This window comes from Hyperolius riggenbachi, chromosome 10, assembly GCF_040937935.1.
Source record: "Hyperolius riggenbachi isolate aHypRig1 chromosome 10, aHypRig1.pri, whole genome shotgun sequence".
NCBI classification, from domain to species: Eukaryota; Metazoa; Chordata; class Amphibia; order Anura; family Hyperoliidae; genus Hyperolius; species Hyperolius riggenbachi.
Window position 1 is genome coordinate 40,288,965 of NC_090655.1, and position 23,269 is coordinate 40,312,233.

Genomic DNA, 23,269 nt, shown 5'->3' on the forward strand with positions numbered 1-23,269 from the left:
CAACATTTACAATATGTTCCTAGTACAATTTGGAAATAAGGGTGTATTTTTCCGTTTTGCATCCATCACTAATTACAAGCCTCATGACATACATATTAACCACTTGCCGACCGCACGCTTATACCGTGCGTCGGCAAAGTGGCAGCTGCAGGACCAGCGACGCAGTACTGCGTCGCCAGCTGCAGGCTGATTAATCAGGAAGCAGCCGCTCGCGCGAGCGGCTGCTTCCTGTCAATTCACGGCGGGGGGCTCCGTGAATAGCCTGCGGGCCGCCGATGGCGCCTCGCAGGCTAAATGTAAACACAAGCGGAAATAATCTGCTTTGTTTACATTGTACGACGCTGCTGCGCAGCAGCGCCGTAAGGCAGATCGGCGATCCCCGGCCAATCAGCAGCCGGGGATCGCCGCCATGTGACAGGGGACGTCCTGTCACTGGCTGCACAGGACGGATAGCGTCCTGTGCAGCCCGGATCACCGGGGGGAGAGGTAGGAGAGGGAGGGGGGTGAATGTCGCCACGGAGGGGGGCTTTGAGGTGCCCCCCCGCAACTAGCCTGCACGCAGGAGCGATCAGACCCCCCCTGCACATCATCCCCATAGGGGGGAAAAAAGGGGGGCGATCTGATCGCTCTGCGTGCCCTCTGATCTGTGCTGGGGGCTGTAGAGCCCACCCAGCACAGATCACAACAAACAGCGCTGGTCCTTAAGGGGGGGTAAAGGGTGGGTCCTCAAGTGGTTAAAAAGTTGAGTCCCTAAGATAACTATTTATGTATTTTTTTTTTAAATGTGATTTTTTTTTAAATCTAGGCAATTCCTTTTTATTTTGGCAACAATGCGAGAGTGAGGGAAGTAAGGGGTTAATTTTAATGTATGCATTTTTATTAAATGAATGTATGGAGGTGTAATTTTACTATTTGGTCACTAAATGTCCCCCCCCCCCTCCCCCCAATTTATTCCTCTTGTGTTCTGAACAGTACACAGAGGAAGTAATGCATGCATGCTTACTTTCACATTTTTGTCAATGACCGTAGGCATATCATTGATGCCAGCAATTACTGACACAGGCACTTTGATCAGTGAATGGGAACTGCGGACATATAAAGGTAGAAGACCGAGAGCCCAATATAGTGTAGTATATATTAGAAAGGGAGGGGGTGTAATATGAAGTGTAAGTATTATACTCACAAACCAGGGTTACCTCCAAGGCAACCACTGTAAAGGCAGGTGGGGAGAACAAGCCTGCCCCCACTCAGGAATAAGACGTCGCTCTCTGTGGATAGGAGGAAATTGCAGGGTAGATCACCCTTCCACCAAGGGTGGACTTCTAGATGCGCAGAGATGTACAGAGGCGCCGGTAGGATAAAAGTCATTAAAAAGTTTAAAATTGTTCCGGTTGCGGCGGTGGACCAGCAAACCATAAACAGACTCATGTACTGTCAAAATTCAAAAAAATTTACAATTTATTCAATTACTCCCAATGAAAGTCGCAACGTGTTTCGCAGGCAAGGACCCGCTTCCTCAGGCAATAAATAACAGGAGCAATACACAGCATGTAGTCAAGTAGAGTAGTTGCTTGGCACCTCCCAAGGTGCCAAACAACTACTTGACTACATGCTGTTTATTGCTCCTGTTATTTATTGCCTGAGGAAGCGGGTCCTTGCCTGCGAAACGCGTTGCGACTTTCATTGGGAGTAATTGAATAAATTGTACATTTTGGGAACTACGGACAGTACTAATGGGTATTAATGGGTACTAACGGGTGGCGTTGAGAACACACATGGGAGCGTGCAAAATGGAAATGCACAAGGTAGGTCTATATCTGCCCCTGGAACGGGAACAGCCCTCCAAGCAGGTCATAGAAATACAGCCTGAAATTAGGGAATTAAAAAAAACACATTTCATTGGTACAGCGTACAGAACTCCTGCAATAAATCTGCAGTGTATCTACACCAACACTGACATCCTGTGTTTACATATTAGCTGTGTCTAGAGCAGGAACATCCATCAGACAACCTAGGCAGGTGCTTAGGGCCTAGTGGTTGTCAAGGGACCCACCTGCCACCTTTGATCTCTCTCCACTGAAACTTACTAAAAGTACCACAAAGGGGGACCACACATCTACTACGTGACCTAGGGCCCCATTACATGTTAATCCATTTCTAGCTGTGTCTGCTGAGGACTGACGAATTTCTGTGCTGACACAACTGAGAGATCAAAATACACTTGTGATTACTTGAAGGTGAGGGTGAATTAGACAGGCTCTTCTCTCTAAAAATATACAGGGTGTAAAATCCATGGTGTTTCTATGGATGAATTTCCACTCGGCCTGTATTTTTGCGCACAAAAAATTATAGGGCTGTGCTCGCCCTAAATGCTTTTTTTTCACACGCTTTGCATGTTTGCAGGTGGATAAACAGCTGACAGCAGGTTGTTTTTTTCAGGACACCACCCATCAACAAACCTTGTGAGGCTTTGGGGAACATGCACATTACATTGCATACAAACATGAGTGTTGACTGGAAGACTGGACCGTTACACACAAAAAATTTGCACTTTGACCTTGAGTGAATATTCTGCTTAAGGGCCAGTTCACACGGGCTTCTGTGGGACTGCTGGTGGCAGCTCGTTTAGTTAATACTAAGTGCTCTTCTGCTACAGAGCAGAAAAGCGTTTGGCATAAATTCCTGGTGTTTTGTCTGGGGTTGCATTTTGGGCCCATAGGGGGACACAGAACCACTCCAACACAGCTCAAACTCTCAAATATGGTAGTTCTGGTCAAAGGTCATGACTAGTATTAGTCAAGGCCTGAAAACAGACAGCATAGCAGCAGACTAGTGATGAACGGGGACAAATGGAGGGTACAGACTAAAAAAGGAAGACATTGGTAACAAAAGCAGATACAAAGCAGGTACTGTATTTCATTTTTTTTTTTTTAGACCCAGATGTCCTTTAATTCATATCAATCATTTTGTTGGATGCATAAAATGTGTCTGAAATGGGATTTAAAGTCAAGCCTCAACTTCACCTTGCTGATAGCAAAACTTTCATTACGATATGGGCATCTTAAAAAAAAAAACCTGTAGACGCAGACCTGTGGAAGGAAATCATTTTTTTTTGTTTCCATAGCTGCCTGTATGAAACAAGCTATAAAAATAGCCTTCACTGCATTCACTGTTCAGCTCCCGAAGCTGCCATATGCAGCACTGTTCATGGCTAGCAAAAACCAGGCAGAGAGCTCAGTAATGACAGTTATGGACTGACAGGGTTCAGCTACAGCACACGAAGTTGGAGCCCAAGAATGAAGGTCAGCAGAGAGGCCAGCTCGTCTTGGAACAAAGAATAGGAAATGTTTTTCTTCGGAGAACAGATCTTTTGACAAGGTGTGGCAGCTACGCTGCAAAGCTTCAACATTCTCTTGCAGTCTAAAGCTCCCCTTAACCTTGTGGCAACAAATAAAGTTAAGTACTTTATGTAGTACTTTATTGGCACAAACAGTTTCAATATGGGAAATACGTGTCTCTGAAAACAAGAGAGAAAACAGGACGGGAGCAGTAAGAATTGTTAAAGAAGGCTGGTACACTGGTACTCGCTCAAAGTGCTGGCCAGGCCCCTTGTTCAGAGCAGCTGGAAAAGAGCAGGTGGACAATACGTATCACCATGCAGGTAATATCCACACGCTAGGCAGTTTTTAGGCAGGGCAGTTCCTAGGCAAAAATACACCCAGGGCGAGGGTGTAAACAGTTCCTCTCCCGTGCTGCTAAACAGGAAGTATAGTGTGTATAAGCAGCTCTGCAGAGGAGGAGACCAGCAGCTAGTGACCGGCGATTGGAATGCAGGCAGCGAGCTGCACTCTACATTGCTTCCTGTTGTGCATTACTCTGCATCGGAGGGGGAGCACGGAGAGCGGCCCGGGAGAGTAAGGGAGGGAGAGGTCGGGCCGCTCTCCCCACAGCTGCAGCTCCCCCTCCATCACCGCGCCCTCCTACCTCAGCGCTCAGGGCGGCCGCACAGCTGCACGGCCCTAGAAACAGGCCTGTTTTTAGGAATAGGCAAACCAAGTAGATGTTTAATATAGTACCAGCAGGTTGAAGCACTACAGTGAATCCTTACGCACAGCTACCACTTCCAGTAAAGGATGGAAAGGGACTAATGATTAGTGTTGGGCGAACACCTGGATGTTCGGGTTCGGGCCGAACAGGCCGAACATGGGCCAGATGTTCGGCATGTTTGGCCCAAACACCGAACTCAATGCAAGTCAATGGGGACCCGAACATGCTGCAATACGGCCCCCCTATGGGGTCGCAGGCATAAGGGGGGAGCATGCCCCGATCGCGGGGGGGGGTCGGAAATTCCCCCCACCCCCTCCGCTAGCACTCCCCCCTCTGCCCGCTTCCCCATAAAAAAGTTTGCGTAAAGTTAAATAGTACCGGTGGTGGCTGCTGCAGTGGCTGGCTGGCCTGGCAGTGGTGTGAGTGAGGAGGAGGAGTCCGAGTAGGACGCGTTGAGGCCGGGCAGCGGGCGGTTCAGCGGTAGTACCCTTGTGGTACTTCCGCCCTTTCTCTGACCTCACGTCCTCACGTAGAGGACGTGAGGTCAGAGAAAGGGCGGCCAGCCAGCCACTGCAGCAGCCACCACCGGTACTATTTAACTTTACGCAAACTTTTTATGGGGAAGCGGGCAGAGGGGGGAGCGCTAGCGGAGGGGGTGGGGGGAATTTCCGACCCCCCCGCGATCGGGGCATGCTCCCCCCTTATGCCTGCGACCCCATAGGGGGGCCGTATTCGGCCGAACAGGGCCCTGTTCGGCCGGGCATTGAGCAGTTCGGGCGAACCCGAACTAAAAGGCCGAACACCATCAGGTGTTCGGCCGAACTCGAACATCACCCGAACAGGGTGATGTTCTGCAGAACCCGAACAGTGGCGAACACTGTTCGCCCAACACTACTAATGATGCATTCAGGTTCTTTCAAATTCAGAACTTCAGTTCAAATTCTTTGCAATCAAAACCTGCATGCAGACAGAGGCAGAGCCAACTCACCCTTGTCGCCACCTCTGGGTGGTGCACTCCACATTTCATTCTAGCTCTCATAAATATTCTCCTTCAAAGCCAGAAGCAGGAAATATTGTAGTGATATGAAATGTAATATGGAGCGCAGCGGGCAGAGGCGGTGGCAAGGGTGAGTTAACGCTGTCGCTGTCCACATGTAGGGGCTGATTGTAATAATTCAGAACGAGAGTTCGAATTTAAAGGGACCCTGAGCAGTACCGTAAATTAAAAGATTTCACTTACCTGGGGCTTCCTCCAGCCTACCGTAGGCAGCAAGGTTCCCCGGCATCCTACCGGCTCCTCTCCGTGTCCCTCTGGTGGCTCCCGTTACCGGCGACACCCAGGCTGGGTGTCGGACCGACTCTTCTTGGACCTTGACGCTCGTCGTCATCACGCCGGCCGCTACGTGTCATCACGCCGGCCGGCATGAGAGGTCTGCACATGCATGGTTTAGAGTTAGAAAAAACGCGCATGCGCAGATCTGTCATGCCGGCTGCCGTGATGACACGTAGCGGCCGGCGTGATGACGACGAGCGCCAGTATCCAGGAAGAGTCGGCCCGACACCTGATCCGGGTGTCGCCAGTAACGGGAGCCACCGGAGGGACACAGAGAGGAGCCAGGAGGACGCCGGGGAACTTTGTGGCCTACGGTGGGCTAGAGGAAGTCCCAGGTAAGTGAAATCTTTTAATTTATGGTACTGCTCAGGGTCCCTTTAAAGAACCTGAACACATCAACACTAATTGGGACGAGCGTGGGGTTAGGTGATCCAGGAAATCTGGGCTGAAAATTTATCTGAAAAATCCTCCACTCCCTATTGAATTATATCGGAAAAAATTCCGATTTGATGTCTTGCTCAAATAAAAAAAAAAAAAGCTTTTGATTTTCCGTGAAATCTGATCACTTTTATCGAATTGCCATAAAATCAGATCAATTTATTTATGTATCGTGTGTGGCCACCTAAAGGCCTAACATGCCTTTTTGAAAATCCATCCCTGCTTATATTAAAGGAAACCTGAGATATTATTAAGGGGGGTATACTTACCTGGGGCTTCCTCCAGTCCCATGAGGTGCATGAGCTCCCTTTCCTGCCTCTCCGTTTTCTTGATATGGGTCCCGGTAATCCACTGCGCTCCTCTGTGCATACATGGCCCGGCCGCGTGCATCCCTCTTAGCGCTCCCACAGCATCGGAGCACGACTGGATCTGTGTGTGGCTAGGCATGCGCAGAAGGGAGTAGCCAGCCAGATTACCAGGAGCAAAGCCCTCATACAGGATCCATCTGAAAATGGCGCCTACGAATAATGGCGCACGGTGCTGCTGCTAATTAGTTTGTCGCTAATCGATATTTAACGTTAAAGCCTTATCGTTATTTAGCTCTGTTTATTTTATTGAAAAATAGCGTTAACACACAGAACCCTCTCTGTACCTATCCCTAACTCCTAGACCCCACCCCCCTGGTAGTGCCTAACCCTAAGACCTCCCTAGTGGTGCCTAACCCTAACCTTGACAATGTTACCTTAAATCCATTCACTGTTTTGCAGTTAAATAACGTCTGCAATTTAGCATATGGAGGGTGCTAGTGATAAATAACGTTACTGTGTGCCGTTTTTCTTCTTTTTTCCCTGTACGCCATTATTATGCAGTACTAACGATAAATAGCGATAAGCGTATCTTTTAATGCAGCGCCATTTTTATGCATAGGTGCTGTGTGCCATTATTCACTGATCCGCTCATACATGCTATCATCACTGGCTTAGGTTAAGGGGAACAGTAGGAACAAGGCAAAATAAATAAATAATAATAAGCCTTTTTTCCAAAAACTACAAAGGTAAACTGGTTTTAAAACTGTCACTTTTCTGAGTTTAAAAATCATTTTTAAAAATCAATTTTCTCAAACACTACAAGGTGTTTTTGAACGTTGGCATGTATGGGGGCTTTGGTGTTAACCGCTAAAGTCAGCACAAAATTACGCACAAATAATGCCTCAATTCCGAATAGATTACACAGAATCAATTGAAATTCCAATCATAATTGCAAAAATTTACGTGAAATTTCTCGTAACCGTAATTAGTAGATTACGATGATGACTAAGTGCAATAGAAACTCGAAACTATATATTTTTTCTTTATACAATAAGCATTCAGGATTATTTAGAAAGTACTCCAAAGAGTATTTATGATGTACAAAGAGCAAGATAAACAGCAACCAATCAGATGACACGTCACTGTATAAGGTAAGAGATGGTTTGTGACTGGCGTGTATGTGTTGATCACGTACATTCATCATCATTGGTTTGCGCTGCCTTACTGAATATCAGGCATGGGCTTTCGAGTAACTTACTACTCGAATTCGGAATTCAAAAGAAGTCTAATGACTTCATGTGTGACCACAGGACCGCGGGACTTACCCAGAAGCCTTCGGGCCGTATGCGTTCCATTACACGTCATATGCGTAATGAAAGCCATGTTCCACTACTCACTTCCTCCTTCCGGCTTGAAAGAGGAAGTGCGGTAGTGAGTCATGCAACGCGGCTTTCATTACGCCAATGACACATTATGGAACGCAGGCCTCCCGAAAACTTCTGGGTAGGTTAACCCCCCCCCCCCATCCCGTGGTCACATGTGAAGTCATTAGACTTCATTTGAATTCTGAATTCGAGTAGTAAGCTACTCGAAAGCCCATGTCTGCTGAATATTCTCCATTGTCCCTTTTACAGAGATGTCTATGCTGTACTGTACTGTCGAGCCAGCAAATTGCTATCTTTGCAATCCAGCACATTTTAAATGCTTCAAACAGACTTTTCAATTAACGGTGAAGGCATTTCCATAAGCAGGAAACTCGCAGCCACAATAATATATGTCACCAATAAAAACAGTTTGGAGGGTTTGCTGATCTCAAGTACAATTTATTTCCAGAGATATATTCCTGGAGACTCCTAAATGCACTCTCGTCGTAAAAATGCAATCACTTCAGAATTACAGTCAAAAACTAAATGTATATCATTGCCATAGTCCAATCCATTCATGCAGATGGGGATACCTTTAACAGGAGAACTTCTTGAATAGGTTCCTGGCCTCAACAAGGAGGAACTCCGCTAAAGCTGCGGATTCACAAGAAGATAAATGGGGGGAAATGCAGCGAAAGAGCATTCCTTGATATGTCTTCCGCGATTGCGTACCGTGAGAACAAACGAGGGGAAAAATTGAGATTTTAAATTGCAGTAATTTGCGTGGGAGTCTATGGGGATCTGAACGATTGTCCATTCAGTGATCTGACAAGACTGTCAAGATCTTTGCATGACGCTAAACATGATCACATTATCGCAAAAACATACCCACGGTCATAAAATTGTGCAAACGCAAAAAAAGTTGCCGCAAAAATCCTGTCATGTGTACCGACCTTTAGCTCTATTTAAAAGATAAATATACAAAGTAATATTTTCAAAGCCAGATCACCCGCAAAACAACATAGGCAGGTCCTCAGCATTTGAAGGTAGTGTTGGTGTTTGTATTCGGGACACTTGGCTCAGAACACGTACAGCCGCATTCAGTAACAGACAGCAGGACTGGGTGCGTTACATTTAGCCCTGATACTTCCTCCTTCCAGCTTGGAATCAGGAAGTATCCGAGCTAAATGAAATGCACCCCATCCTGCTGTCCGGTGCTGAAATGGTGCTATATGCGGCTGTTCAGGTTCAGAACCACGTGGTCCTGAATTTGAACACCAATACTACTTGGAGGACATCCAGAGGCCTGGCTGATAGCTTCTTTGACTTGCAAAGTCACTTCACCAAAGCAGGTGGATAATAAGCAAGGGAAAGCTTCTAACTTGCCTACAGCCCAAATTAGCCCCAAATCACTCCTGAAGGGATCTAAAAATAAAAGTTGTGTTACAAACCTCACTAGTGGGAAACCTCTAGATGATCATTCACTTTACTCGCCATTTCAATGCATAGCCCACTTCGTCTTCTGGCCGTGCTCCAAGCCAAGTCCATCCTGGCTGGGCATGCCCTAGTAAGGTCCACACATGCCCAGTAGAACAAAGCCCTTCATGCACAGCTTTCTTCCTCTATCCACAAGCACTTTGTTCTACTAGGCAGCCTAGTCCATGGTTGGCAGCGTTGCTGGAAGGACTTGTTATAGAAGAACCCTTTGGTGGAATGATGACACAGGAAGCCTCGATGTGAGAGATACAAATGGGGAGGGGGAACAGTTTCCCACAATTCACAGCTCATAGAAAGGCAATCATATAAATATAGTACAAATTAGGTTTTTAGGTGGGCCCTCTATTCCAGGAGCCCCAGTTTAGTTGCAACCTCTGCATCCCCTATTGCTATATCACTATTTGCAAGGGTGTCAGCCACTAAATTGTATGACGCCTGCTCTTCAAGTAAGTAATATAAGTAAGCACTGTCAACCCCATTGCATGAATTTGACCAACTGGTTGAATACACCTTCGGGTATGTGCATTACGGAGCCGCCCGTCTTTGGGAACACTCAAGGACATAAATGTTCCCGAAGCACACCCCTACACCCATGGATAGCACCGTGCTGGTCCACAAATTGCATCTGGTCTCTGCAAGATGCAGACATAGGCAATACTAAAAAAAAAAAAAGAAGAATTGAGTGCAGCGGTTTAGATGTCAAGACTGTTAGCTACACATTTATAAAACAGAACGACCTATGTACAAAGCAATATTCTCAACTAACATATTAAAGTGGTCTGAAAGTCATCATTTCTACTTTGCTCTAAAAGAAAAAAAAACTGTCATTGAATTTTATTTCAACTGCTTTTTATAATATATTAAAATCTAATGAGTTGATCTGAGCTGTGTGTGTGCCTGAAGCAGAGACAGCTTCTCAGAAAGTGTTTTTTACTTGTTACAAACAAATGTATCAACATAGGAATGTAAACAAATATACTGTTATATCCAGTTTGGATGAGGATTTGAAGCTGAATAGCAGGACAAAGTGCTTTGTTTAACCATTTCAGTGATGTTCTGCAGAAAAAAATTGTCTGGGATAGTAGCTTTAAAGTGACCCAGAGAAAAAGCACCCTCATGTATTTTACCATATATATCAGAGGGAACATTAGAGAAAACACATACCCTTGCTCTCGGTTTCATTATTCACTGCTCAGCCTGCTTGTTATCAGCCCTGATATAATCCCTGACTGAGCATTCAGTCTGGCTTTGCTCAGGAGTCATTATAGCCGAGTCTGTCTTCTCTGATGTCTTTTCAAGCCCAAGCCTGCCTCCTTGCGGCTCTGCTATAATGATTCCTGAGCAAAGCCAGACTGAATACTCAGTCGGGGATTTTATCAGTGCTGTTAACAAGCAGGCTGAGCAGCGAATGAAGAAACAGGTCTATAATTTACTGGATCTGATTTTTTGCCCTTATTTAAGAAGGGCAAAAAATCAGATCCAGGAAATTATAGACCTGTAAGCTTCACATCAGTTGTATGCAAACTATTTGAGGGGTTACTAAGAGATACTATACATGACTTCATAGTAGAAAATACTCTTATTTCTCAGCATCAACATGGGTTTACTAAAGACAGGTCCTGTTTGACTAACATGCTCAGCTTTTATGAGGTAGTGAATGCTAATATGGATATTGGGAATGCTGTAGATGTGATATACTTGGACTTTGCAAAGGCCTTCGACACTGTTCCCCACAAAAGTCTGGTGCAAAAGTTGAGGATGCAAGGACTGGGGAAGAGTCTGTGTTCATGGATAGGGAACTGGCTAATGGACAGAAAACAAAGAGTTGTGGTCAATGGATCGTACTCAAAATGGGAGACTGTTAGCAGTGGTGTCCCACAGGGGTCTGTTCTGGGTCCAGTGCTCTTCAATTTATTTATTAATGACCTAGTAGATCCAGTAGTGAGCAATGTTGCTATTTTTGCAGATGATACAAAATTGTGCAGAATCATCAACTCTCAGGAAGATAGTGTCATATTGCAACAGGATCTAGATAGGATGGCTATATGGGCACATACATGGCAGATGAAATTCAATGTTGAAAAATGTAAAGTCATGCATTTTGGACGTACTAATGGTCTAGCACCATACAAAATAAATGGGATACAGTTGGGGGCATCAAACTTGGAGAAGGACTTAGGAGTACTCATTGACAACAAGTTAAATAATCGTACTCAATGCCAAGCAGCTGCAGCTACAGCTAACAAAATTTTGGGATGCATTAAGGGAAATATAAACTCGAGATGCTAGCATAATATTGCCCCTGTTTAACTCTCTAGTAAGGCCACATCTGGAATATGGAATTCAGTTCTGGGCACCACATTACAAAAAGATATTGCAGTTTTAGAGCAGGTGCAGAGACAAGCAACAAAATTGATACGTGGGATGGAACGTCTCACTTATCAAGAAAGGTTAGATAAACTGGGTTTATTTAGTCTAGAGAAAAGACACCTTAGAGGGGATCTAATTAACATGTATAAATACATCAGAGGGCAATATAATAGCTTGGCGGATGAGCTTTTTGTCCCTAGGCCTTCTCAAAGGTCTAGAGGACATGATCTGCGCATGGAGGAAAAACGTTTTAGCCATTTATTTAGGAAAGGGTTCTTTACAGTAAGAGTGATTAAGATGTGGATGCATTGCCACAGGAAGTCGTTATTGCAAACTCTATACCTGCATTTAAAGGGGGCTTAGATGCTTTCCTTGCGTTGAAAGACATCCATGGCTACAATTACTAGGTAATGCCTAATGATGTTGATCCAGGGATTTTATCTGATTGCCATCTGGAGTCGGGAAGGAATTTTTCCCTTTAGGGGCTAATTGGACCATGCCTTGTAAGGGTTTTTTCGCCTTCCTCTGGATCAACAGGGATATGTGAGGGAGCAGGCTGGTGTTGTACTTTATACTGGTTGAACTCGATGGACGTATGTCTTTTTTCAACCAAAATAACTATGTAACTATGTAAGAGAGCAGGGTAGGTGTTTTCTCTAATGTTCCATCTGATATATATGGTAAAATACATGAGGGTGCTTAGTCTCTGGTTCACTTTAAAGCTACTATTCCAGACAATTTTTTTCCTGCAGAACATCACTGAAATGGTTAAACAAAGTACTTTGTCCTGCTATTCAGCTTCAAATCCTCATCCAAACTGGAGATAACAGTATATTTGTTTACATTCCAATGTTGATACATTTGTCTGTAACAAGTATAAAACACTTTCTTAGAAGCCATCTCTGCTTCGGGCACACACACAGCTCAGACCAACTCATTAGAAGATTTTAATATATAATAAAAAGCAGTTGAAATAAAATGCATAGACAGTTTTCAGGGCAAGAAAAAGTACACTTTGGAAACTTGCAATTTGTAGACAAAAGCAAATATGATATCTGTATGAATAATACAAAGTAAAAAAACCTTTTTATTGAATGTTATGTCAGAGTTTCAGACCACTTTAATTATTATTATTTAGTATTTATATGGCGCCAACATCTTAAGCAGCGCTGTACCTACTCCCTACCATAGTCCTATGTATGTATTGTGTAGTGCATGTATTGTAGTCTAGGGCCAATATAGGGGGAAGCCAATTAACTTATCTGTATGTTTTTGGGATGTGGGAGGAAACCGGAGTACCTGGAGGAGACCCATGCAGACACGGGGAGAACATACAAACTCCTTGCAGATGTTGACTTGGCTGGGATTCGAACCGGCAACCCAGCGTTGCAAGGCGAGAGTGGTAACCACTACCCCACCGTGCTGGTGGTTATTATAGGCAATCTGCAATATGTTAAGATTGACTGCGATCCAAAATGACAGAAACGTCTCCAGACACTTCTCTTATGTACTATGTTAGCATGTTATGTAATTCTTTTTTTACATTTCAGGAATTCCAGTAAATGGATAGATGACCATTACTTACAGACTGACATATTATGGGGTAGCCAGTTCGGTTGATTCCTCCGGCGAAAACAGCGAAAGTGAGGGCGGTATGGAAACAGAAATTAAGCAACATGTGCCATCCTTTCCTGCTGATCCGAATATTGCTGCAGAAGAAGAAGAGGAACAGATTACGAGTGGGCACATAATGATATAAAACAGACTTCTTTATAAAAATAGTTTACATTTTGTTTGGATAAAGTGAGGAAGACAAGCTGTGCTCACACTGTAGGTGGGATGGCAGACTTAACGGCTAGGAATTTCATTTTACATGAAAAGCAGGATTATTTCAACTTGTTACACAGTAGCAGCTGCCGTAACGTTCTTAGAGGTTGCTGGCTTCCAGACTGGCATGCTTATCTTATGGAACGTACTAGTACAGGAATACTGAACACGGCTTTAAAGGAAAGCTGAAGTGTGAGGAATACGGAAGCAGCCATATTTGCGTACATGCAAAAAGGGTGCCTGGAGGAAATTTGGGCGCTGGAAATAGCCACTAGTAGAATATTGGTAAATTCAACCAGGGATGGTCATAGTCAGCCAACTTCTGGAACTATGGATAGTTTTTCGCAATTACGCTTCACCAAAATACGGCTTTGAAATCAAATATTCGCTTCGTATGCATTTCGTAGACTACTCGTTAAAATACGCAATTATGCGAAGTGTGAAGCGTAATGTATGCGGATGCTTATGCCCGTATGCAGAAAATTGTATGCATTAATTCCTCTCTAAATGCTTATAACGGGAACTCTTCTATGCGTACATTCCACTTTCCAATGCGTAAATTTGTAAGCATACAATCGCACGCAGAAAATTAGACGCATAGTTCACTACGCAATACACATGTTAACTACGCATAGTGGGCGTAAGCTACGCATAGCGGTACTTCGCTACGCGTAAATTCATAAGCGTAGTTTTGAAACTTCACCTACGAACTATGATGCGTAGATGCGAACTACGATGCGTAAATTCGCACTGGCGTAGTTTCTGCTCATCCCTGAACTTAACGATATTCTACTATTTTGAAGTGCAAATTACGATAGTAAATTATTGATAAAGGATACTAATGTTTTACTACAGCTAAATGTAACCCTCTTTTCACAAAGAACAATCCCTCTACTGATGCCTAGCCCTAACCGTCCCCCCTCGAAGCCTAACCCTAACCAAACCCCATCCAGTGCCTAACCCTAACAACCCTTCCTCAGATCAAATACAAAACAGTGTCTTTATACTGTAGACAGGAAGTTCAGAGCGCCTAAAAGGCGCCTTTTTTGCGATCCGAACTTACTGTCTACAGTATAAAGACACTGTTTTGAATATGATCTGAGGAAGTGGACTGTGTTCTGCAAAACGCGTTATCGTTTATAGTGTCTGATGAATAATAAAGCTTTCGTTTGAAATTGACATTGCCCCTTCCTTTGAGGTAAGCCATTTTTATTATTTATATTTTTTGTTATTTTTAGTAATAAAAATTACTATTATATACCTTTCATCCACTACCACCTATTTTTGGGGCGCCTTCTCCCTCCCAGTTGTTATGTTACAGCTTCCCAGGTGCTTTGGGGGGTTAGTCTAGTGTTCAATTTCTGAACTATTGCTTGTTTTCTAAAGCGCGACCCACATATCTGATGACTAAAGAACTCGAGTGAGGACGGGATTTCCTCATCTGCCTTTATACTGTGGTTGCTATGGACAACGTGATCAACACTTGACATACTACACCATAAGAGGCTCCTGGTGTCTCTGTGTCTTTTCCTGTCTCCCTAGGAAGTCTGTTGAATCCCTTGGAATAACACACACCCTCTATTCAGGTGTTTCTTATTGGTGGCTATACCATACAACTCAAACACCGTTAAAGGAACTCCAAGCACCTCCCATGGGTATGCCTTTAAGACTCCAACCAGTACTGCTAAGTACTTAAAGATGCATACCTTTCTGTAGCTTGTGCTCTCCTCTTTCATTTGATGCCTGAAGTGATTGGCAGTTCTACACCAAATAGTTTTCATTTGATTTCAATTGAAAAATCACAGCTGCCATCTTGGCTAAAATATAACTTCCAGGTCACCCCTGTCTTCTCCGTTAGAGAAGTGCATCACTGAATGAAGCAGGAAGAGGAAGTGACATGCATGGCCATTGCAAGAGGCTCCTCCAGAGGGGTCATAGCACGACTTTGTTGAAAGTCGTATGGCATAAAGGCATGCCCATGAGAGGTGCTCGGAGTCCCTTTAAAGGAAACCAACATACTTAACGTTTTCACAGGTTTACTTTATTTCCCGGGAATACGGACACAGATTCATTTTACGGAGGTGGATTCTTTTTCTCTGTGCCTCAATCCGTGGGAACACGGCTTTGGTGCTTTCAACATAAAACTATGGCAACACATTCATGAAGGATTTCACAAGCTTCAAAAACGCAGGTCGAATGCCTGTGCTTGAAGCCTGTGGAGACTTAGCCCAACTGTAACATAATTCTAACGCAAATGCCATGATGACCTTAACCTTAAACCTCTAACACTCACTCAATCCCAAACAAAGAGAAATCCCTGAAAGGTCACTCTTGCTTTATCAAACATCTGAACTATCATTATGGACAGCTACCAACTCTGTACCGAGACCTCACACATCCAAGATCTCTGCACTCCGAGCAGCTGCTAGGCTGAAAAAGCTAGATGAGGGATGAATGTGTGGCCATGTGCTGTAAAGGGGCTGCAATTCAGCTCCCAAAGCCTTCTAACTGATGTATTTCATTGTCAGTGTAAAGTAGGACACTACTAGAAACACCAACAAATCAAAATCGCAGAATAGTTCCACAGAAATGAAAATTCAACATTTTTTTTTCCGCCAAGCAAAATTCCAGCACAGTTGCAAGGAATGCATATTCAGGTAATTTTTCCATAACCGCTAAAGAAAGGCCATTTGCGGTACCGCGCGTTTAACAATAAACCAATCAGAATTTTTTCCTGTCATCAGCAGACTACCGGTAAACATAAAATATGAACTTCTGCTGCCTTTCAAAGCATCACCTCAGCCCAATACATTACTGCATTTCTAATTCACTCTATTTATGGTCTCAGGGAGAAGCAGCAAATTGCTGGTTCTTACATCTGACTCATGCGCTGAAAATCCACTCTGAGCTATTGTTAAGACTATGCTGAGAACATAATTGCAAGAGCTTTCTATTATCAGAGAGACATTCTGTATCGGGCGAATGTTTATTTTTAGCTAGCAGAGTATATATTGTATATGTATCAGTCTGTGACAGGAACATGTGAGCTGTGAGCTTTCAGGGGATAGTTGCCATTTAAAGTCTAAACACGTTCCTGTCCTCACAAATGGGCAGCGACTCAAAGTAATGTGAATATGCACAGTAGACATCATTTTGATAGGTTGAAAGGTTTTTGAACACAGTAAGCTAGGAGTGGTTTGGTATCAGTTTGCTTGGAGTGGAGACAGGCTGAGGTGATGTTTTAGGCTACCTTCCACACTAACCGTCGCCATGCATCACAGTACTCTCCCATGCCGCAGCTTCTTGTTGTGAAGGCAGGGATGAATTTACCATAAGGCACTGTAGGCACATGCCTACAGGCACCTGATGATGAAAAGGCCACTAACTCCCCTCCCTGAGTGCCTCCCTATGCAGAGTCCTGATAAGAGTGTAAATAAGAGGTTACTCACCAAGGTCTCGGCATTCCACTGACCAGATCTCCCTACAGTCAGGGGCACTTGTTGCTACCTAATACTGAGCTTCCTCGAGCTACCTAATACTGAGCTTCCTCGAGCTACCTAATACTGAGGTTACTCTAGCTACCTAATACTGAGGTTACTCTAGCTACCTAATACTGAGGTTACTCTAGCTACCTAATACTGAGGTTACTCTAGCTACCTAATACTGAGGTTAGTCTAGCTACCTAATACTGAGGTTACTCTAGCTACCTAATACTGAGGTTACTCTAGCTACCTAATACTGAGGTTACTCTAGCTACCTAATACTGAGGTTACTCTAGCTACCTAATACTGAGGTTACTCTTGGGGGGACCTCTAGCTACTTAATATTGAGGGTGTAGCTACCTTTGATGGGCAAAGGAAGTAGTGACAGCCGGGGCAGCCAATAAACCTGCAGTACGGTATTGGCAGGGGTTTGTAGGTTTAGTGAGGGTGAAGTCTAAGGTGCCAGGATATCTGTGCCTATAGGCTCCTATGATGTAAGGTAAATCCAGGCTTGTGTGAGGACAATGTAAGTCTACAGAGATTTACACACTATTGCGACATGATGCAACAGAAGTAGCAGACATACCCACTAAGTAGCCATACAGCACACACAAAGATCTGGGACTCGTCCAGGAATTGGTTAGTACAATTACATCTCCAAATAATGGGGTCATAATTTTTGACTCAATGCCTATTTATAACAAACAGGTTAAAGAGGAACTTCAGCCTAAACAAACACACTGTAATTAGGTAGAGATGTCGCGAACTGTTCGCTGGCAAACGGTTCCAGGCGAACTTCGGGGGTTCGCGTCCGCCTACCAAACGCGAACTTTCCCGGAAGTTCGATTCGCCCCATAAAGCTCTATTGAGCAAAACTTTGACTCTTTATATTACAGCCAGCAGACACATTATTGCCATACACACTGCACTCAATGCTGGAGGCCCACCCCCCCTCCTTCCTCCAAGTAAGGTCCTTATACTGCCTACACTAATTAGTTAAGGGACAGCTGCTACACACTCTGCTAGGGAGATTTTAATTAGCCTGTTTGTGGGTTCCTCCCTCCTCCCTCCACCCTCCACCCTCTGCTCTGCCTCTGACACAGGAGACCAGAGTTTGAATCTCGTCTGTCTGTTCAGTAAGCCAGCACCTATTCAGTAGGAGACCTTAGGCAAGTCTTCCTAACACTGCTATCTTGTCTAATTTTTCTCGTGACAACTGTTGAACACAAAATACAAGGCCATGTCTGGCTACATGTCTGTAAGCAGTGGCTAAAATAGGGGTCTGGGTGAAACCTAGATGTTAGCTGGGACATTTGATGTGTATTTCACTCAGTCATGTCTGCCTCCAGGTATTAGAGCCTTTGAAACATGTTTTCCATCATTTTTCTAGGTGTGTGAATTTTTTCTTTTTTACAAAGTTCGCCTCCCCATTGAAGTGTATCGCGGTTCGCAAACTTTTTTGTGAACCGAACCTTTCGCGGAGGTTCGCGAACAGGGTTAAGCAAACAGAAAATCGGAGGTTCGCGAACCGAAAATCGGAGGTTCGCGACCAGAAAATCGGAGGTTCGCGACATCTCTATGATTAGGTTACATTAGTTATGTTAATTAAAATAGATAAGTAATATATTCTCTTACACACCCTGTTTTAAAAGAACAGGCAAATATTTGATTTCATGAGGGCAGCCATCTTTTCGGTTGAAAGGAGGTGACAGGGAGCATTAGACACAGTTCCAACTGTCCTGTGTGCTGATCACCCCTCCCAGTTGCTAGGCAATGTGAATAACAACATAAGAAATCCCATCATGCTTTGCACAGCATCAGGAAAAAAACGCCTAGGCAGTTTTCTTTGATGGGTGGAGCTTAGCTAAAAATGCAGCTAAAAATGATGCATTGGTAAGAAAAACAAAGTTCTGATGTTGTGAAACTGTTAAAGAAACACCAAGCCTTTTCAGTTCTGCTGAGTAGATTTTTAGTCCTGGAGGTTCACTTTAAGAGCAATTTCTCGCAATAATTTTGCTGCATGATATGTGTGTTTGTGTTTGAGGCATTGTTTTGTTCTGTTTCTTACAGTAGCCAATGAACTACAATGAAGAATTGCATGCGTTGTGTGGAAAATTAGTGCTGGTTGTATTTTTTTTTTAAATGCTACAGAATCACAGATGGCTCCTAAAAAGCACCAACCCCATAGGAAAGCATTACTTGTCTTTTAGCATGTGTTGTTACTCTGGCTATCGTTCATAAAAGTGTGTTCAGTAAAGATCAGTGTGGGAAAACACTGCATTCAATATTTTAGACTTCTGTGTGCTCATTCATAAAAATGTTGCCAGTTGCGATAGCGGTGTGGTGATTTCCCGAACTAGGCTGGCTCTAGGCTGTCGGTAGGTTGGCGTAACAGGAGAAGCTGCCTGAGTCCCTCTGCTCTCACTGCTGCTGCTTGGGATTTCTGTCTCCATTGACTTAGCTGTTATCCACATGCTTATGGCCTCTTCCAAGGGATCGGTATTCCCCGTCCTCATACCGCTTGCTCTAATCTTTATGAATTGACATTTAGTAACATTTGTTAAGACAACCACTGCACAAGGCGGTAATGTATCGCTCTGCTCGGGAATGTCGGCTTTTCGTGCGGAAACAGCCTTTATGAATAGACATTTTGCTATGTGCTCGGTAAAGTCAGCTGTTTTCAGCATTTCCGCATGCGAGAATGCTTTATGAATGATAGCCATTGTGGCAAAACGCCTAAGATTTCACTAAGTGTGACCCATGCCACAATGTCAACAGTATAATTGAAATACACATATATTTTATTAGAATATAATTTAACAAGATATTTTTCTTGCTTTTTTTTTTTTGCAGTTTTTAACTTTGCTCCATTTTTATCTGTATCCTTTTTAGTTCTCACATTTTCATCTGTATATGCCATTCTCCATTCTTTTTTTAATTTTATTTTCTGATTTTCTATTATTTTGATTGTAGTATGCAAGAAAAGCGCATTTTGAAAGGTGGGGGTGGGGGGTCATTCTCTTTTTTTAACAATTATTTTAATATTAAAAAAAAAAGATCAGTCCATCAGACAACAACGGATGCACTGTAAACATCGCATTACTTTTGCATCGAACATAGCTTTAGAGATACAACTCCTTGCACTTTCCTTTTTTTTTTTTTTTGCTGATGCAAAGTGTTTTAACAATAAATTGTTTTTGCGGCACAATACAAATTTTCTCTGATGTCCACTATTACGTGGGCATCCTTGTAATGGTGGCCACTAATGACCCACTCTTTTTCATTCAATCTTACCAAATCTATGTAGTATAAGGCTGCTTCCACACAGGGACGTTACAGGCGCACGTTAGTGCTGCCTGTAACGCTCCCCCAACGCACAGCAATGTAACACAAGTGGGCTGTTCACAGTGCCACGTTGCGTTACATGTAACGCTGCACGTTGTAGTGAAAGTGCAGCATGCTGTGCGTTCTAGCGGCTTTAGCCGCGTTAGACTGTTTGCACATGCTCAGTGGGGGGCGGAGAGGAGGCGGGGAGATGCCGCTACAGTAGCCGCGCACATGGCTACTTAATATGCACTGCACTGGCGGCCACCTTTACACTGCGAGTCATAAGCATTGGACCAACCACAGGCTGCAGAATTGTTCTGTGGAAATTTGAATACTGTGGACATTTTAGACCAATCTCAAGAGTCGGTAAAACTTGGTAGTATCAGTCTTGTGATTGGTCTAAAATTTCTGTGGTATTCCTATTTCCTAGGTAAACCTCTGTATTCTCTGACTGGTCTAATACTACCAAGTATTTCTGAGTCCTGTTCTTGGCTACAAAAATGTCCCATGTTAGGCCATTCGCAACACTTGAACTTGTAAATACTCAGTAGTATTGGTGCAATCAGAGACTGCAGTGGTTTACTGTGGAAATGGGAATACCAAGGAAATTTTAGACCACTCACACGACTCAGATACTAGCAAGTTTAACAGAGTCTTGTGATTCGTCTAAGATATCAAATTTCCACTGAAAAGTCCTGCAGCCTGTGGTTGGCCCAATATTTCCGAGCTCTGTGATGTTTTCCAAGTTGCGGTAAGGGCCTATTTCCACTACACGCAGATTGGATGCAGAAAAACTGACTCCAATGAATGCCTATGGGCCTGTTTCCACTAAACGCAATTTTTCTAAAGCAGATTTTCCCATAGGCATTCATTGGAGTCCGTTTTTCTGCATCCGTTATGCATCCATTCTGCGTGTAGTGGAAATAATGCGGTATTTCTGTGAAATGCCAATTTCTGAGACTGATTACCGCTGCGGTAAGCCCATTTCTGATCAGAAACTCAGAAATCGGTATTCTGTGGAAATTTTCTGACCGTTCTATAGCCATTTGCTCTACCTTTTCTGTTGTAATTGGTAGTTTAAAGTGAACCAGAGACGAAGCACCCTCATTTTACCATATATATCAGTGGGAACATTAGAGAAAACACCTATCCTGCTCTCTGTTTCATTTTTAACTGTTCAGCTTAATTTTAATCAGCCCTGATAAAATCCCCGACTGAGCATTCAGTCTGGCTTTGCTATAATGACTCAGCTATAATGATTCCTGAGCAGAGCCACAAGAGGGCAAGCTTGGGCTTGAAAAGACACCAGAGAACACAGACTCAGCTATAATAATTCCTGAGCAAAGCCAGACCGAATGCTCATTCAGGGATTTTATCATGCCTTATAAGAAGCAAGCTGAACAGTTAAAAATGAAACAGAGAGCAGGGTAGGTGTTTTGTCTAATGTCCCTACTGATATATATGGTAAAATACATGAGGTTGCTTCGTCTCTGGTTCACTTTAAGTGACTTCTGTAGAAAGTGATTGTAGAGCAAGTATGTGTTGTTTTATGTAGCATTTTGTACTATTATCGTCACATATTTACATTCTCCAGCATAGTGCCATGTAAGAAGGTTCTATACCTAATCCTTACATAGATTACTCCGGCATCTACACGTCTGCCTCAATGCAATTTCAAAGGGGAAAAAAAGGGTAAAAAAATCAAGATAATTTGTTTTTTTTATGGGCAATCAGGCAACATGCATATTCTAATTTAGTCAAATGTTATAAGTCAGGCAGTCTGATTTTAAATCAGCTGAGAAAAAAAAACAAGCAGTTAATCAGACTGCAAATCACACTTTAATGGACAAACTAACTACTTTAAACACTCACTTTTTGGGACAGATTGTGTTCATCACCATGTCTAGAGTTTTAATTTCTGTCTTGTGGTTTGTATTCAGGCACATCCCATTTTTTATGCTAATTGTATCTGTTTCTTCCTTAGGCTGCAATCATTGAATGTAACATGCTCCACGGCAGTAAAGCTCTGCGGTATCCACCAGTAGGAGCAGATCTAGAATTAAGGTCATGTGATCTTTCATCAACTGCCACAGGAAGTGGGCCGGAGATCTTGCATCATCAGCGGTCAGCAGGGCCGGATTTAGGCCAAGGCCACCTAGGCCAGGGCCTAGGGCACCACAGGAGCAAGGGCGCCAAAGCAGCAGGCTAAACTTATGCAGCACTTGCAAGCTTTCAAATGCTGCAATGCAGGGAGATCAGGTGAGCCCCCCCCCCCTGATCATGGTACTCTGCTGCCAGAGACCTGTGCAGCGACCACCTTGCGCTCTGTGCATGTCTGCATTGTGGCCGGTGGCTATGGACTTGGGCAGCATTGGAGACAGAAAGGAAGAGGAAGCTTCTGCACTGGAGATGAGCTGATAAATGTGTGACACTGATGGCTGCTGTAGTGTGAAGGCGAGCTGGCTACCTATACTGAAAGGAGGGATTAAGGGAGTCATCTGGCTACTTATACTGGAGGGAACGGGGGGAGGGGTCAACTGGCTACATATACTGGAGGGGGGGTGGTGGGAGGTCATCAGGTTACCTATATTAGAGGGAAGGGGGGAGGGGTCATCTCACTAACTATACTGTAGGAGGGCAGCTGGTGACAGTGGCCTTGGGCGGTAAAGTGTACAAATCCGGCTCTGGCGGTCAGCAATAATGGTGTTTCTCCAAGTCTGACAGCAGGCTAATAATATTATTGCACAGTACAGAAGGAAAACAGAAAACTCCACCCTGTGTGTATTTAGAGAGAAGAGCCTGTCTAATTCGCCCTCATCTAATATGAGAACACAGGAGGTTAACCGTAAGGGCTTGTTCACATTATCAGCGTTTGCTGATTTTTTTAAGCACGGCCGATTTTGCAAATCTCCCTGAAAGCACTTGTGCAATGATTTCCTATCAGAGTGTTCACATGTGCGTGTTTCGATGTGCTACAAATCGCAAATGCGCTACATGTACCATTTTCTGAGCATTTTTGCTCAGTGCAAGTTATAGGGAAATCGCAAAGCGCTTTGTATAGCGATTTCCAGAGCGCTTTTAAGAATAAATGCAATGTTTTTATTCTTTTCTGGTATTGCTTAAAGAGAAACTCCAACCAAGAATTGAACTTTATCCCAATCAGTAGATGATACCCCCTTTTACATGAGAAATCTATTCCTTTTCACAAACAGACCATCAGGGGGCGCTGTATGGCTGATATTGTGGTGAAACCCCTCCCACAAAGAAATTCTGAGT

At 43.8% G+C, this 23,269-nt stretch overlaps 1 protein-coding gene across 11 annotated transcripts in view; it reads right to left on the reverse strand.

The window, feature by feature from the left end:
* ADGRA1 (adhesion G protein-coupled receptor A1) overlaps positions 1-23,269 on the reverse strand; it is a 1,508,265-nt gene that overhangs the window by 253,770 nt on the left and 1,231,226 nt on the right. For all 11 annotated transcript variants that reach the window (XR_011024437.1, XR_011024435.1, XR_011024438.1 and 8 more), the window contains one exon: positions 12,943-13,066. Coding sequence is in view for 2 of the 11 variants with exons in the window: in XM_068257544.1 (XP_068113645.1) it covers positions 12,943-13,066 (124 nt within the window). In the remaining 9 variants the exon portion in view is untranslated. The remainder of the gene's footprint in view (positions 1-12,942; positions 13,067-23,269) is intronic.